Genomic DNA, 16938 nt, shown 5'->3' with positions numbered 1-16938 from the left:
TAACTGTAANATATACACGAAACTTCAACTTCAACACAACGGACACAACACTCAAACCACCCATGCCTTGTAACTGTAACTCTGATCTCTGATCACTCTGATACACAAAGTACACAAATTCGTCGCGTTCGTCGCTGTCAGGAAATGAATTAACATAGTTAACCGAAAATGAATATAGATATCGGTAGTGCATGCGGTGAATGCTATTTTGTTCCTGTGACAGTTGCCAGGGCGTCCTGACGAGTTTGTTTGGGGCCATTGATATATTGATATGGTATGGTAAAGTTGCCCGCCGTTCCCACGTAATACAAAGACGTTTTAATAAATCAGAGAACTTGTACGATTTGAGGTCCTCACAGCAGTGGTTATGAAATATTCCATTTCCTGAGATACAACGTCGTGTAGTCCGCTGAAAGCCAAATGGCGTTTGCTGCCTGATACGTGCTTGACACTGGTTTCTCTCCTGGCTTATTCTTCGACCCTGAAGATGGAGGCGACATATTCCTTTGAAACATCGGTTGACCTTCAACGGACTACACGGCCATATATTCCTGAAAATACAACACTTCAGTCCGAGAACTTGCTCCACATTTTGGATTTCCCTAGAATCACATCAAAATCTTCACACTGTCAATGCCGCCATCATGATATCAATTATAAATAATATGAAATTCTTGTAATGCTTTAATGTGTCACGTTTCCTTACGAGGATCCGCAATTAAAAGGGTAATTAAAGGTCCGTAGGGAGATGCGGAAACTGCAGATAACGACACATAATAAAACTATTTACGAAGGAAGGGAAACAAAAACGACGAAACTATTCAGAAAGAAGGAACAGCGAGAAACTACTAGTTATTTTTTGTTTGTTTAATATTTTCCATTCATGTAATTGTTTCCCTTTTGTTTCAATTCCCTTTGTTGGCGTGTTGTCGTGGAAACGGGATGAACTAACAGCTAGAAATTCAGTGGGAAAGTGGCCATAGTTCTGAAAATTGTTTCGGTTTCTTTCAAATTGTGTTACGTACTTATTGATACGTAGGTCATCATATGTTTCAAACTGTTTACACACTTTCATTCCAGTTCTCTCATTGAAACTGTCTGGCTATACCGAAGCTTATACTCTTTTTATTATAACATACTTTAAAACAATAGAACCGCACTTTAGTATTTTTAGGCACAGGAACCATAGGAAACATTGACTGTGATACGCACAAGAGGCCAAAGAAAGAGCACAAATGGGGGAATGGGAGAGAGACTTTGTGTCTTCTGTGTTGCGTAGCAACGAAACGAATTTGGGTATTGCCGTCGTTGTCTGTGTGTAATGCTGTTACCAGTTGTGCAAATATAATATTGAAGACCGGTACGGGTAAAGTATATCAATAAGAATAATAACAGTGTATGAGATGTCGGGTAATGAGCCGGGATAACGCAGTCGGTATAACGAGGGGTCATGGGCTGGACGGCCGAGGGGTCGGAGTTCGAGTCTCGGTAGAGTTACGAATTTTCACTTCTCCATATCGTCCAGACCGGCTCTGGGGCTCANTAAACTCATAGACACATTTGTCTTGGGTGAACCTGTTAGTTCACAGGTCTCACACTCAAATCATACACAGACAAAATGGATAATTCCACACATCACTTTAAGGAATAATGGTGTTAAGCATTTTGCTTAAAATATTTATTCTTGGATGTGGGTTTGATACCCAGTGAGGTCACTGGATTTTCCACTTGACCTAAGCCTTCAAGCTGCACTGTAGGCCTGGCGTTGACACAGCCTGTAACAGAAAAGAGTATCAGGAATCTTTATGGGGGTAAAGGGTGGCCAGGGCGTAAGGCTGACAAACTCACAGCCGTCTGTGAGCCGACTGTCTAGAAAATGTGGAAGCCTTGATGTCTCATAACCCTATGGGCCTACACGGCCTGTTACAGGGATAGCTTTACCTTTTAATTTATCAGTATTGTATACAAATTTTGCTTTGACTTCTCTTGACTGACACATGTTGTACATTACCATCCTCTGGACTCTCACACATCAAGCACCACAATCTCTTTATGAAATTCTTTAAAAAATTAAACAAAAAGTATTGGAATTTATACTGTATTGTTATGAATAATTTGCATCTTACGTTAGATATCATGCAGACTGGCTGCACACTTGGTATTCTTTTGAGTAGGACAGCTTTTTTAACCTGGCTGAGAGATTACTTGAAGCCACTGTCATTGCTGATTTCATATGTTCACCTTCTACTTGAGATCGGCTTTACAGTTTGTTTATATTTCTAAGTAAGAATATCTGCTCACACAAATACATCCTACCAAACACTGTCACATGTGCTAGCAAACACTGCATTCTATCTTAATCCAAGAAACCTTTAGTTGATGAAATTTATATATATTTGTTCATTACAGATGAAATGAAACTGTGAGGTCCACTTAGTAAAAATGTGTAGTTGTAACTTCGACATGAATAGTTGGATGAGTTCTCAGAGTAGAGACCTGATTTGAAACAACTACTTGCTTTTGTTACTCAAACCAGAACACATTTTTCTCCACAAAACACAACCCCAGTCAACCGTGATTTAGATGGAAAGTAATTCCCAACCCCACAGCAGTTAGAGGAAGCCACAAATGAACTGGAACTTTATGCGTGGTCTGTAGGCCATGTATTTCAGACACATATGTTAGTCTACTCACCTGTCTGCATCTTATGAAATTATTCTTATAGCCTCTGAAAAGGCTGATCGATGAGGCAGCAAGTAAGCCATTTAGCTGGTTAAGAGAAGAATGTGCTACGATTTTTGAAGTGACATAAGTTTACTAAATTGACGAAAGCACGTATGTTCAATTAAAATAAAATTGTGATGGTGAAGTTCCTGTGCTTAACTAAGAACCTTACTTTCTTACTCATGGAGTTGAGCCCTTCTGGAGGAGCCGCCAATTCAGCAGCTACTCAAGAATTTCCCAGCATTTTATGGAACCTGAAGGTTCATTACCGTGTTCACAAGAGCCCTCCACTGGTTCCTATCCTGAGCCAGATCTATCCAGTCCATAACATCCCATACTATCTCTCTAAGTTCCATTCTAATTAACAATCAAGTTCCTTCCGTCAAGGAAAGACCTTAAAAATTCCATTCTAATATTGTCCACCCACCTACGCCTTGGTCTTCCCTGTGGTCTCTTTCCTTCTGGCTTTCCCACCAGTATCCTATATGCATTCCTCGTCTCCCCCATTTATGTTACATGACCTGCCCACCTCATTCTCCTTGACTTGATCATTCTAATTATACTTGGAGAAGAGTACAAGTTATGAAGCTCCTAACTAAGAACCACACCATGAAAATGTATGGGGAAGCTGAGGCATAGGTTCATAAATTCTCAACCTTTGGCACTGTATAAATGTGAATGGTTGATCTCAGACCTGGCCACTTTACCCCCATGGAAAACCTCTGGAATGCTTAGTGGACCCCAGAGCTAGTCTGGATGCTTGGATTAGAGCTAAATCTCTTCCTCCTCTTACAATTGAACTCAGATTCCTTGATCATCCAGCCAGTAGCCTGGTCACTATACTGACCAAGCTTCCCAGTTCCCAATTAAAATGCTGGTATGTCAAATATACAGATAAAAAATTCTTGGTTTTTCAGTTTCCAACAAACTTTTGTAGAAGTCTGTATCTGAGCGTTAATAATGGCAAATAAAAAGAAAGGAAAAGGAAGCAAACTCTCACGCATGACTGAGGAAGAACGAGCAAGATATTTACAACACAGAGCAGCTATAGAGGAAGAGGCAAGACGGCGCAAACAGCAACTTATTGCTACTTTCATGAAGGTGAAATTATACAATATTTTAATGTTTAACAGTGCCTGTAATAAAACAACAATACACAATGGGCACTTGAAAAATCCTAATTCACACACTCCTCAGATATAGGCCATCGTTGTTGATATATACTCCAGGCCAAAACAGTGAAAATATCTGCATGTTTGTCATAAATCTTGTAACATTATCTTATGTGTTTTACAGTAATTGTCACAGGGCCTTGTCAAGCACACCTAATATATCTTACTAACTTTTTGGTTGTAGTTTCCATCTTCATTCAGGAAACCTTATATACAGTTTTAATGTACCTTTCACAAGAAACAAATATGAATTGTTGATTCGTGAATGAAGTTCAACCACTTTTTTGACTGAAAACCTGATCCTTTACATAGCCCCCCTCTCCAATCCAGTGGTGTTATACTGCGAGAGTGAAGAGGCCAAGGGATTGGTCTGTCCCGCCCAGTCTCTTTGGAAAATTGTGTTCAGAGACTCTCACTGTAAGGCCCCAGTGTGGAGGGGCACCATTTTGCTGAAGGAGCACTTGGTTGAAGGTGTGCCATCTGCAAGACTCCAAATAACTAAAGCATATTGAGTTTTTGACTTGTCCCATATCATGTATAATGATCCATGGATGAAATAAAATTGAATTGAATAAATTGCGTTGTATTGTTCGTGCTTTTCAATTGAAAGAATCCAATCAACTCATGATGAGAAAGTGCGCCTCTCTCTTGAAACTGTTCCAGCCATTGCCTGATGGACTGTCTTCTGAGTGCTTGTTCTTCACATTCCTGATGGCAGTGACTTTGCACTTGAATGCAGTACATTTCCTGACATCTCTAAAACTTTGTGATGTGTGTTAAGTTTGAAATGTGGTGAATAATTTATGACCACCCTATACCACACTCAAGAATGTTTTTCAGTCTGTTGTGTGGAATTATTAGCTGTAACAATTTCATTAAAGAACCAAAACCAGTCAATTAATTTGTATAGACTGAGAGAGACTGGCACTTTCCTAAATAAGAGGTGAAAATTCTGGGACAGAACACAAGTGATGCCTTTAAGTAGTATGTATGTTTTGAGTTACCTGTTTCATCTTTCATCAGCCAATCTAGTCGCCATTATTAACCTTTTCTAGATTATTTGTTGCAGAATTATAAAATAATATACACACCTTTCTCTTCTCTCAAATACAGAATAAACTGAAACATGAAGAGGCATTCACAAGACTTAATCTTGCTAAAATCAACCAACACTGGCGGCAGATCTTACGACAGATTAAGACCAAAGAGCTTAAGCAAGATCTGGAGGTATGTAGAATTAAGCAATGCCATGGGTACCCCTTTGCAGCTCATGTAATCAGGAACAAGTAAGCTGTTAGAGAGGGATAATTAAATAAAAATATTACATTTATTTATCATTTTCATATATTTCTCATGTAACTCCATTTCCAAGAATTCTTCTGTTACTTGTTTACTGCGTGCTGTGGGAACATGTTTATACTTGTTTACGCGTGCTGTGGGAACATGTTTATTTATTTGTTACCCGGAAGTGGACAGTTTTTTGGCTCCATTATTGCAGCTTCAGTCATTATATCACAATATCATGCCAATGAAAATCTGAAAAGTTCCCAGCCTTGTTTTATTCTGTGCAGTCAGCATTATCAGCATAGCCATTGTATAGACAAGTGAGATGTTTTTTTTATTTTAATTTTTAATTTCAAGAGCAATAATTTAAGCATATAATGGTGGCATCAACATTAGTGCCACTGAATGCAGTGTTTCCAGTTTTAAATAATGATATATATTTGAAAAGATTACAATTTTATGAAGGCTTTCTCTTAAGTAATTTAAACTCACATGGTTATATGGACTAATTTATTTTGTTACTTCTTGGATTTATGGTCCTCTAAGAATTTTTGCCTCCATTATAATATGCCCATTCTTCTCTGTTATTCATTCATTTATCCATCATCCATAGTTAAGTTACTTAACTTTTATTGTCTTAAGAAGTGAGACTGCTCACCTTAGTGTCCAACACCCAACTCTGATGACCAAAGGCTGTGTATCACCTAGTCCCTACCTTTAGATCTCTCCAGCATGGGTGGCCCTACTAGGAGACTATGCTCCTGCTAGTATAGCTTCCAGGTGACCAGGACATGCGAACCTCACCAAGACAAGATGAGAGCACAGGGGGAAGGTGGACTGTTTTAATGTGAGGAAAATAACTCATGAGTGGCTGAAATTTGAGCTCAGATAGTTGTATGGTAACATGTTACTACAACATCCACTTGCATAATGAATGGGTTTAAAAATTGCACAGCTGATCCTTCAGATTACTAAATGCAATGTATAAATGGCAAGTGATTTTATTTCTTGTTAGACAGTGTTCCTATAGTGATTACTGTTCAAAATAATATAGCAATTTTCTTTCAGAACCTGTGGGACTTGTTTGGGCATGTTATGGAATCCAAGAATCATGTGATTGAAAATCTGTTGAAGGAGCTAGACCAATCAGAGGAACAATATGCTAGAAATTTTCAGTCTCATGCTGAAACTATAGATCAGCTTATAGGTATGTAATGGTTACTGTAAAAGAAGGTTAAAGTACTCAAATTTGAACTCGGATGTTTGTTCTCTTCAGTTATTGCAAGTGGAAGCTGACTGTGGTTAGTGTGATCACTATCATTGCTTCCTTTCCTGATCACCATAAATAATCATCCTGTCACCTTATCCAGGCCAAATAATCTATGTAGGTGATAAAAATGTATAAGTTATATTTAGTGAAAGTAAAGGAGGTCAGATGGGACAGAAGTGGCACCGAGCCAGCAGGTGAATATATGTTTTTCTATGGAAAGGGGAATGAGAATCACNCAGCTGATCCTTCAGATTACTAAATGCAATGTATAAATGGCAAGTGATTTTATTTCTTGTTAGACAGTGTTCCTATAGTGATTACTGTTCAAAATAATATAGCAATTTTCTTTCAGAACCTGTGGGACTTGTTTGGGCATGTTATGGAATCCAAGAATCATGTGATTGAAAATCTGTTGAAGGAGCTAGACCAATCAGAGGAACAATATGCTAGAAATTTTCAGTCTCATGCTGAAACTATAGATCAGCTTATAGGTATGTAATGGTTTCTATAAAATAAGGTTAAAGTACTCAAATTTGAACTCGGATGTTTGTTCTCTTCAGTTATTGCAAGTGGAAGCTGACTGTGGTTAGTGTGATCACTATCATTGCTTCCTTTCCTGATCACCATAAATAATCATCCTGTCACCTTATCCAGGCCAAATAATCTATGTAGGCCATAACAATGTATAAGTTATATTTAGTGACGGTAAAGGAGGTCAGATGGGACAGAGGTGGCACTGAGCCAGCAGGTGAATATATGTTTTTCTATGGAAGGAGGAATGAGAATCATGAATTAGTTACAGGTTTTTCTTTTTTGTGCACAGGAGAATCATATCAACAGTTAAGAGGGTAGAGTTTGTTAGTGAGAGGATATCGCACATGATACTTAAGAGGTCGCTGCTGTGACATCATTGTTCTGAATGTTCATGCCCCAACAGGCAATAAAATTGATCATGTGAAGCTTCTACGAGAAACTAGAAGGTGTATTTGATAAATTTTCTAAATACCAAATGAAAATTTTATTAGAAGTAGGTAGGGGAGACAATTTCAAACCAACAACTGGGAATGAGAATTTACACTTTTGGCCTATACTGATCATGTGAGGCTACTGGGTGATAATGTAGATACAATAAAGATAAATACAAACTTTCTTTGATTCTAGTAAGGAGGCTGGTCTAGAAGTAAACACAGATGTTACTGTCTTGTCACCAGATTCCATTGCAAAATTGTAACATGAAGATCCTTTGAAAATGTGGCACAGTTAAAGAAAATTGTGTGTGCCAGTAACAAATCAAAATGGAATTCAGGGGATATTAAGAGGAGACTGAATTCAGATAATGCTTGCTACCATTCTGTTCTGGACCTTTTATCTCCTCATCTGCAGTCTGAAAATGTAAGAATTAGAATACACAAAACTATAATTTTGCCTGTAGTTCTTTATGGGCTTGAAGCTTGGTCTCTGAAATTAAGGGAAGCTGATGGTGTTTGAAAACAGGGTGCTGAGGAGAATATTTAGACCAAAGGGGGATGAAGTGGTAGGAGGTTGGAGGAAACTGCATAATGACGATCTTCATAACTTCTATCCATCATCAAATATAATTACCATGATCAGATCAAAGAGGATGAGATGGGAAGGGCATGGTAGCACCAGTGGGGGAGAAGAGGAATACATATAGGATTTTGGTGGGAGAGCCAGAAGGAAAGAGAAAACTAGAAGACCTAGAGGTAGGTGGGATAATAATATTGAAATGTATCTGATAGAGAGAGGATGGAGTGATATGGGCTGGATTTGAAAGTTACGCTTTAGCTTCTCTCATATTTTGGCAGGTATTGAGACAGCATTTTATCTCAGCTAAGAATCTTCTATTTTATCAGAGGCTATCAAAATAGGTAACTTTTACTTGAGTATGCCAAAAAACTGCATTTTTCCATGACTGGAAGAAGAGTAAGTGGAATTCTTCTAAGAAGATGGCATGCCACCCCTTTTCAGAATCTTTGTTTGAACTTTTCTAAATTAGAAGTTTCCAGGTTGCCAGATGAGGAGAGGTCACCTTCTTTCATAGCGTTCAAGATCTTTAGATGTAATATCCTTGACTTCCTCTTCTAGCGTACATAAAGAGTCCAATTTATGGAACTGCTGGACATATAGGTAGCATTGAAACTTTATAATTAACCAGTTACAATAAATACAATTTATCTGCTCTTTCAACTCAAGATATCATATGCAGATTCTTGTTCTTCAAATAAAGCAGACTTTTTCAATTTCAGATCTGTTATCTATATCTATTCTCTATTTTTTTCTCTGCAGTGTTACATGCAAAACAACTTGAAGAACTTCGAGAGGCTTATGTACGAGATAAAAAATCACTGACCCTTGAAGCTTTAAGGGAAGAACAAAGGATATTATCTGGAGCTAAGTATAATGAAGAACATCTACAAACAATCAACTTTCAAATGCAGGAGGATATGAAATCATGGATCTCTGTTTGGAAAGAAAATCATACACTAAAATCTGATGAAGTTCGAAATAATGTAAGTGGAATTACTTAATCAAATTGAAAATGTCTTGGGTGCTACACTGAACTAAAAGTAATTCAATAGATTAAACATTTGCAAATGTTAATCAAACTAACATATCTAATGTTTTCTTACTATTTTAATACCCTGCCAATATAGTAAGCATGTGTTGTGAATGTGCTTGCCAATTGACCCCTGCCTGTTGTCATTCAACTCAGTTTGTTTCACCATTACTGAACTATAGTCTCTTTATGTCCTACATTTAAAGGCACAGTGTATATAACCTTGAAACAGCATTTACATGGCCAAAATATATGATCACCAGGGAAAGGCTAATGAGTTAGACTAGCAAGTAGTTCTTCAGCATTGCATTGTGTTCAATAATCAGGCTCATTTTTGATATACAAGGGCTTAAAATAAAATTTCTGACAAAGAGTTTAAATGGTAGTTGAACATGAACTTCTGTGAAGAGTTTACATTAATTAATGTTTTTCATTTTATATATTGACTCTAGCAGGAATTTTAAATTAATGATCACACAAGTTAGTGATCCATTATATTAAACTTGTAAGATACAACCTCAAAGTTCTGCAGTGTTACTACATTTCTAGATGCTAATATATAAAAAGAGTTGCTGTAAAATTTTTAGTTATATTTATGATCTATTGGCATACAAAATTTGACATGTCTAACTCACCAAGCTGACAGCTGAATATATAGTTCATACACCTGCTCTTTTCTGGTTATATCATCATCATCNTGTTTATATATTACAAATAAATATGACTTCAACAAAAACTGCATACACTTTAATATCTCTGATTGCACAAAATTCTGGGTCCTATATTAAGCGGTATTAGTATTGTTTCCACCTGAAAATGTTCATGGCCACCATGTGATATTCTTTCTGAAAATTTAAATGTATGAAGATAGCATGGTTTTAGTAGTATGATATGCATATCAAGTACTGAATCCAAGGAAAGTTTGAGGGGGGGGGAGATGCATGGATATGATGATATCATTAGAGTGTCTTTCCTTATAAAATGAAGTAGGCTAAAAATCTTAATGATAGCCCCTTTGTACTATTAATTAGTGGCTTGAGATGCATGATTTAATCTTATGTGTTTCCCATGCATTACATATGGGTATTGTTAAATGTTTTTCAATTGGAAATTATATACTCTTAAAACTGCTGTTGAAGGTTCATATCCATATCCATATTCGTATCTTTATTTGTTCTAGAAATCCATATTAGGCGATACAGCCTCCACATATAGAACAAGTCAAGTTTTATCTTATATATATTATATATATATGTCACCAATACTATAATACTTAACTACATATACAAATTGTGTATGCATCACAAGATACCATATACAACTATAAAAATGAGATACAATATGACAAACCTGCATACAAAATTTCTATTACCAGAATAAGTACTGTATCTAAAGTTATAGAAATTAAAATGAAAAACAAAATCTTTGTCATTTCACTCACACATATTAAAAATTTAGAATGACATAAATTGCTCAACAGAGTACAAAGAGATTCAATAGAAATTATTTTAGGCTCTTTTTAAATAAATTAAAGTTTTCCTTTAATTTTATCTGATCTAGAACCTTATTGTACAAACCGATACTCATATATATCACACTTTTCTTAAAGAGGACTGTATTACAGTGTTGTTTGGTTGGTTTCCAATGGCTGCATTTGGGATCATTTAACCCCTTTTGCTTCTTGCTTCCCAGTGGAGAGCACTCAAGTTCTTGCTTTGTTGCATCTTGAAGAAGTTTGCACTTTTCTTTTGGGAAGCTTTACCAGAATTGTTGCTCATTTTGCACTACCCAGGGTACACATATGACTTAAAGAATATCATGGATGCGAGCAACTTTGTCCCCTGTATTACAGTGTTGTACATGTAAATTTAATTTTTCTTTGCAGTTTATGATTATGGATTATGTTAAGTTTCCAATAATACAGACTGCTAGGAATCTCAGTTCTGCTTTGAATGAAATGATATAGCAACTGTTTTTTTAGTATTTATTATATATTATATTATATAAAATGTTGGAGTTTGTACATACAAATGCTTAACTTTGATCATCAACGTGCACAAAATTAATCTATCAAAATGATGAATAATAGTGAAAGGAATATATTTTTTGGTAGTACCTCTGATGAATGCTGTGTATTCCACTGCTGCAGGTGGATAAATGGATCATGAGACAAGGAATGTGGTGTTTCCTTTTCAACCTTGTAATTTGTAGTAATTTGATTTAATGTGTTTATTTTACTTTATATGTTTTCTGTTTTGAGGCAGATGCTGAGTGTCACTGATTGGGTTCAGCATGACAGCAAATCAAAGCTGGAAAATTTATGGAAAGAATTTCAGGATACATTGCAAGAATATATCAATTCTACAGAAGACAAGCGTAATCAATATGCCGAACTGAAAGCCCAAGATGAATTGTCCTCAGAAACTATTTCAAAGCAAAGTAAAATACTCACTTATTTCTATGTAAGTGTTAATTGTTATACTTGTGATAGATTTTATGTAGAGTGGGGAAATTACATTAAAGGTGTCAGTGTTGCTGGAGAAAATAAAAACATTGGAATCATATCACCATGTACACAGCTAATCTGCATATGATGACCAAGAGGAAAAAAAACCCTACTGCAGAAGAATAAAATTAAATCTCTCTTGCCATGGAATTTACTTATACAGTGTATTCTTAACTATCTGCAGTAGTGAAGGGGAGAAGTGGAATGGATAAATAAAAATAATGGATAATCCAAAAATCTAGAAATGTCCATTATTCATGATCCATCCAACCCTTAAAGTCACTTGTTATTTTGAAATAATCCTTTGAAGTAATATCTTGCTATCTGTTTTCTCAATATCTTGGAACTTCGCTGCATTTGGATAAATTGGACACCAAGCTTAACATATACATAAATATATACTTACTCACTTACTCATGGAGCTGAGCCCTTCTTGAGGAGCTGCCAATTCGGCAGTTACTCAAGAATTTCCAGCATTTTATGGAACCCGAAGGTTCATTACCGTGTTCACAAGAGCCCTCCACTGGTCCCTATCCTGAGCCAGATCAATCCAANAAAATTATAGTTTTGTATATTCTGATTTTTATGTTTTTGGACAGCAGACGAGAAGACAAAAGGTTCTGGACTGAATGATAGCAAGCATTACCAGAGTTCAATCTCCTCTTAATTTCCTCCTGAATCAGGTTTTGATCTGTTATCGTTGTTCCCCAATATCTGAATTGTGCCACATTATACATAAATATACACAAAAACAAAAGTGAACAAAACTTTATGCACTTAAAGTAATGTATTTTACTGTAAAAATCACATGTTTATGTATCTCCGGCATTTTTAAATTTAATACAGAATAAAATATATGGGATTAAATGATGTATAAACTGAATTCCAGGGCAAGGAAACGCTGCTCAAAATAAAATTAAATTAAATATGAAAAGGTAAGGAACACCCTGTCACTTAAATCTCAAATAAAATCAAATGCTATAAGACGCGTTTAATTAAGTACAGCAGAAAAATTATCAGACTGTATTTGAAATCAAAACCTTTGTTTAAATGTGAACTGTTGAGTCAGCATAATAACAGCACGACCCATACATAAATATATGGCTAGAAGATGAATATGGTAAGAGGCATATACTTAGTTTCATTTTCTGAGGTTGCCAATAACGTTCCTGGTTTTAGAATTAGTATGTATTATCTTCATAGACACTAAGATAAAACAAAACTTAGAGAATTTGAATAAAATTAATGGTCTATAAGGTAGATCATTAATGGGGGTATAAGACCTAAATCATACTTTCAACTTTATTTTTGTCCATATCTGAAGTGAATACAACTGGACATGTCAAATAATAATAATGGATACCTCACATGTCAAAGTCACATAAAATTTACACAGTGATTTATCACTATAATATAGCAACCGTTATAAGGAACATAATAATAAAAAATACAGAAGACCAAAAGGAAAATGTCAGTACTATAAAACATGTAAACACAATACTGAACACATGATGATATCATTATAATAATTTATAGGAACAAATTTATCAATTGTCACAGGAATTGATCACAAGACTCAAGAAGCAGCTTGCAAGTCTAAAGATGCTGCAGAAACAGAAAATAGATGACTTGAAGGCACAACACTCCTACTATGGCCAGTATTTCTTCTCATTGAGGAATCAGCTTGTATACAACAAGAAGTTTGATGAGAAACAGCTCAGCTTCTTGATAGTCTCCAGTAATGAAGTCATAAAGGTCAGTTTCAGTTTCAGTACAAAATGATGAAGTGATTGTCAAAACATGATAAGTGCCTCATGTGTGTAGAACAGAACTAGGAAACTAGTGAATTTTAATAGAAATCTATTAAGACCTGTGGCAGGCTTATTTACAGGACACTGTCATATATGAGACACTTATAGGAGCTGTGTCATTTGGATAATTCCATTTCAGTAGATGTCTGAACGAGAAGGAAACAGTGTCACATGCAATTGCAAGGCTCTTATGGCACTTCTAAACTTAGTGAGAAAGCAGCTGCACTTCATTCAGAGTTTGTGGATGCTTGAGAATTAACTAGATCAGAATGTGTAACAGATGACTGGTTGCAGTGCAAGGGTCATTAATACCTATTCCTTAGCTTTGCTTAAAGCACGGGTGAAGTGTAGCAATGTAAATCATTTTGGATTGTGCATTCTTGGGGTTTGTAATAATGTCGCATGTTTCCTAGGCTTGGATTTGGATGATCACTCTTTACTCTCACAAATACAATTATTCACACTTACAACGTCTTCAGACATTTCCTCTTCAATGTTATACACTCTCATACCGCTAATCTAAGTGAACTGTCTTCTGCTATGCTCGGAGCTCAACTGTCGAAGCTTTCATCGAAGCTAAACTGACTGGTCTCTTGCCAAAGTTGGACTGTTATATCCTGCACTCATGCTGACTAGAGAACACCTTGTCGAAGGGTTTTGTTTCACCTGCTGCTATGCAACGAATCTCTTGTTGCCGCAGGAATACATTTTGTTACAAATAACAGTGGAAACCCCACTGTTGGACTTTCATCTCCGGGGCAACGATTTCCTAGGCATCGCTGCCTAGGAATTGCTGGCCGTTGACCAGTGATGGATGTATTATCGTCCGGCCTTCCTGGTGGCATGTCACAATAAATATTGATGAATCCCAAACCAAAATTAAAAGCTGAAAACTTAAGAGGATGTAGAACACCGATGGTACACAGAAGAAATAAAACTGAATTTAAAGAGCTCTTCTGTAACACTGCATTCATTAAATTAAACAAAATGATTCATAGCAAATACAAACTGAAAAAGAGCAAAATAATTCTAACTAGTAATAAATATGGAGCCAGGAGAGCTCAGTTGATATTGCAACAAGACTAGGGGTTTGATGACCGAGATATATGGATTTAATTTCCATAGGGGCAACCGACTTTTCTTGTCTCCATAGTGACCATACTGGGCTTCTCCATCCTTCTGTCCAACAGGTATGAGGGGCTCATTCCCTGACAGTGAAGCACTTTGTCTTGAAGGTGACCTCTCATGTCTACCAAGTACCAAGGTCAAGAATGCATAGAGCTATACCTCTATTTCGCCATATGTCTTCATGGACAGCTGCTTAATTAAGCACAAGGACAAATTTACCATTTACTAATGATGAGCAGGAGTGGAATGCATGAACAAAATTGGAGTACATGTCTTCCAAGTGTGTTCTTTATGATTTTACATACTTCATTAAACTTGAAGTTTATTTGTTGCTGAGAAAAATCTTGTAGTGGGACAGTCAAGATTTATTTTTCCTACATCTCATTAATTCTATAATCTCAGTGATACCTATCTCCCTGAATTAAATTCATTCTTTTACTTCAGTATTCTTCAAGATTTACTTTCTGTTTGCTGTCTCCTGTAGTCATTCATAGTGTATTATTAAGATTTTCAGTGACTATGACATATGCATTAATTTGCTTTACCATTCAGGAAGATGCCAAAAATGGCAATTTTAAAAATTACTATTAATTTCTTATGATATATTTATATTGCTACCATATAGTAAACTAGAAAGGAACTGAATAGTTCCATTAGGTTGCAGATACAAATCTACAGTTACAAAGTTATTTACATTTCATAGACTCAGAAATTATTGTTTGTCGTGTTTTGTTAGATACAAGTATTTACATTGAAAAAAGGTTTCAAATTAAATTTGTATATGTCAATGAGGTTTATAGTGTATGTCTGTACATATATTTAATGAGCCATTTTTATGGAAAAATGATACATTCTGCTTCAGTTCTATTTAAATTGAAGGTTTTATTTGACCGATGCAAAGATTACATTTTTATGAAAATATTTAGAATACACTCACAACAGTAAATATGACTGAAATCTGTTGAGTAATTTCAGAGGTGAAACATGCCAGTGCGGTCAAGTGTGCATGACTTCCACATTATGCACTCCATGATAAGAATGTATAAAGTATCAACCGCATAAAATTGACATTATATTACAATAACTATGACTACAATACGGGGTCCACTCAGCCTTGTGATGATAATTGAGAAGCTATTTCAAGGAAATAGCGGCTCCGGTTTAGAAAACCGAAATCAACGGTCGTGGGGATTCGTTGCGCTGACCACGCAACACCCTCTATCCATAAAAGTTGGCACTAACTTCAACAAGCAGTGGTTGCTTGGTTGGTATAGTTTGCTTGCGGACTAAAATCACGGAGTTTGTTTTGTTTGTATGACTATAATATGTACCTGGAATAAATGAGGAAGAATATCTTTGCTGTAAATACTGTAATACAAAATGACTGAGCTTTCATGCCAACTGCAGCATGAAGGTACAATATATGCACTGTTATTCTGTAACAATGGCTCATGAAAATCCAGTTTAATACAGTCATACCATAATAAGAATCAGATCATCAACATCACTGTCATCATCATCAGCAGCAGCACCATTATATTCCTCTCTTTCTCCCTTCTCCCCTCCTCCCCCTCACATTTATCCTAACATACTGAGTCCACATGACTGGTCTGTTCAAGGAACTGGAATTGCTGTGTGAGAAGGGAGAACGCATTCTGCATTTGGCAAGTGTATGTCGAAGGATGGAAACAGAACGAGAGAAAGTCCTGCCTTTTGTCACTAGTCCACACACTTCCACTATTTTAAGCCAAGTAGAGCAAGATCATTTGGAAACGGCTTATAAGGAAGTGCCCAAAGAACCGCTGGCAAAGGTTGATTATTTATTATCTTGTTTGATCAGTAGAAGGTTTTTCTGTGCATTATAGAAATTTTAATTTTTCATTATTATAAGAAGGCATTCAACTGTGGTCCCATAGAGCAAAAGGTAAACAATTGTTAAATCTGTAATTACAAAAATTTTCATGTTTATTGAAGAAAGCAGTCTTCTGGGATTTGGCACCGTGTATATGTGGTGTTAACACCACATATACACGGTGCCAAATCCCAGAAGACTGCTTTCTTCAATAAACATGAAAATTTTTGTAATTACAGATTTAACAATTGTTTACCTTTTGCTCTATGGGACCACAGTTGAATGCCTTCTTATAATAATGAAAAATTAAAATTTCTATAATGCACAGAAAAACCTTCTACTGATCAAACAAGATAATAAATAATCAACCTTTGCCAGCGGTTCTTTGGGCACTTCCTTATAAGCCGTTTCCAAATGATCTTGCTCTACTTGGCTTAAAATAGTGGAAGTGTGTGGACTAGTGACAAAAGGCAGGACTTTCTCTCGTTCTGTTTCCATCCTTCGACATACACTTGCCAAATGCAGTATGCGTTCTCCCTTCTCACACAGCAATTCCAGTTCCTTGAACAGACCAGTCATGTGGACTCAGTATGTTAGGATAAATGTGAGGGGG

At 36.2% G+C, this 16938-nt stretch overlaps 1 protein-coding gene across 3 annotated transcripts in view; it reads left to right on the top strand.

Annotated features, from left to right (window-relative positions):
• The first annotated feature begins 7 nt into the window (after positions 1–7).
• LOC111862729 (dynein regulatory complex subunit 2) overlaps positions 8–16938 on the top strand; it is a 20715-nt gene continuing 3784 nt past the window's right edge. The window contains exons 1-8 of one of the 3 annotated variants that reach the window (XM_023848369.2): positions 8–1035; positions 3642–3825; positions 5010–5123; positions 6249–6387; positions 8758–8981; positions 11293–11490; positions 13095–13289; positions 16093–16284. In XM_023848369.2, the coding sequence (XP_023704137.1) occupies positions 3685–3825; positions 5010–5123; positions 6249–6387; positions 8758–8981; positions 11293–11490; positions 13095–13289; positions 16093–16284 (1203 nt within the window). In that variant the 5' untranslated portion in view covers positions 8–1035; positions 3642–3684. Of the gene's footprint in view, positions 1036–1055; positions 1361–3641; positions 3826–5009; positions 5124–6248; positions 6388–6806; positions 6942–8757; positions 8982–11292; positions 11491–13094; positions 13290–16092; positions 16285–16938 lie in introns of those variants that run through there. The other 2 variants (XM_023848361.2, XM_023848383.2) reach the window with 2 other exon arrangements.

This window comes from Cryptotermes secundus, unplaced genomic scaffold (assembly GCF_002891405.2).
Source record: "Cryptotermes secundus unplaced genomic scaffold, Csec_1.0 scaffold1105, whole genome shotgun sequence".
In the NCBI taxonomy this organism is placed as follows: Eukaryota; Metazoa; Arthropoda; class Insecta; order Blattodea; family Kalotermitidae; genus Cryptotermes; species Cryptotermes secundus.
Note: the sequence above shows the minus strand (reverse complement) of the source record. Positions and strands in the feature narration are given on the sequence as shown.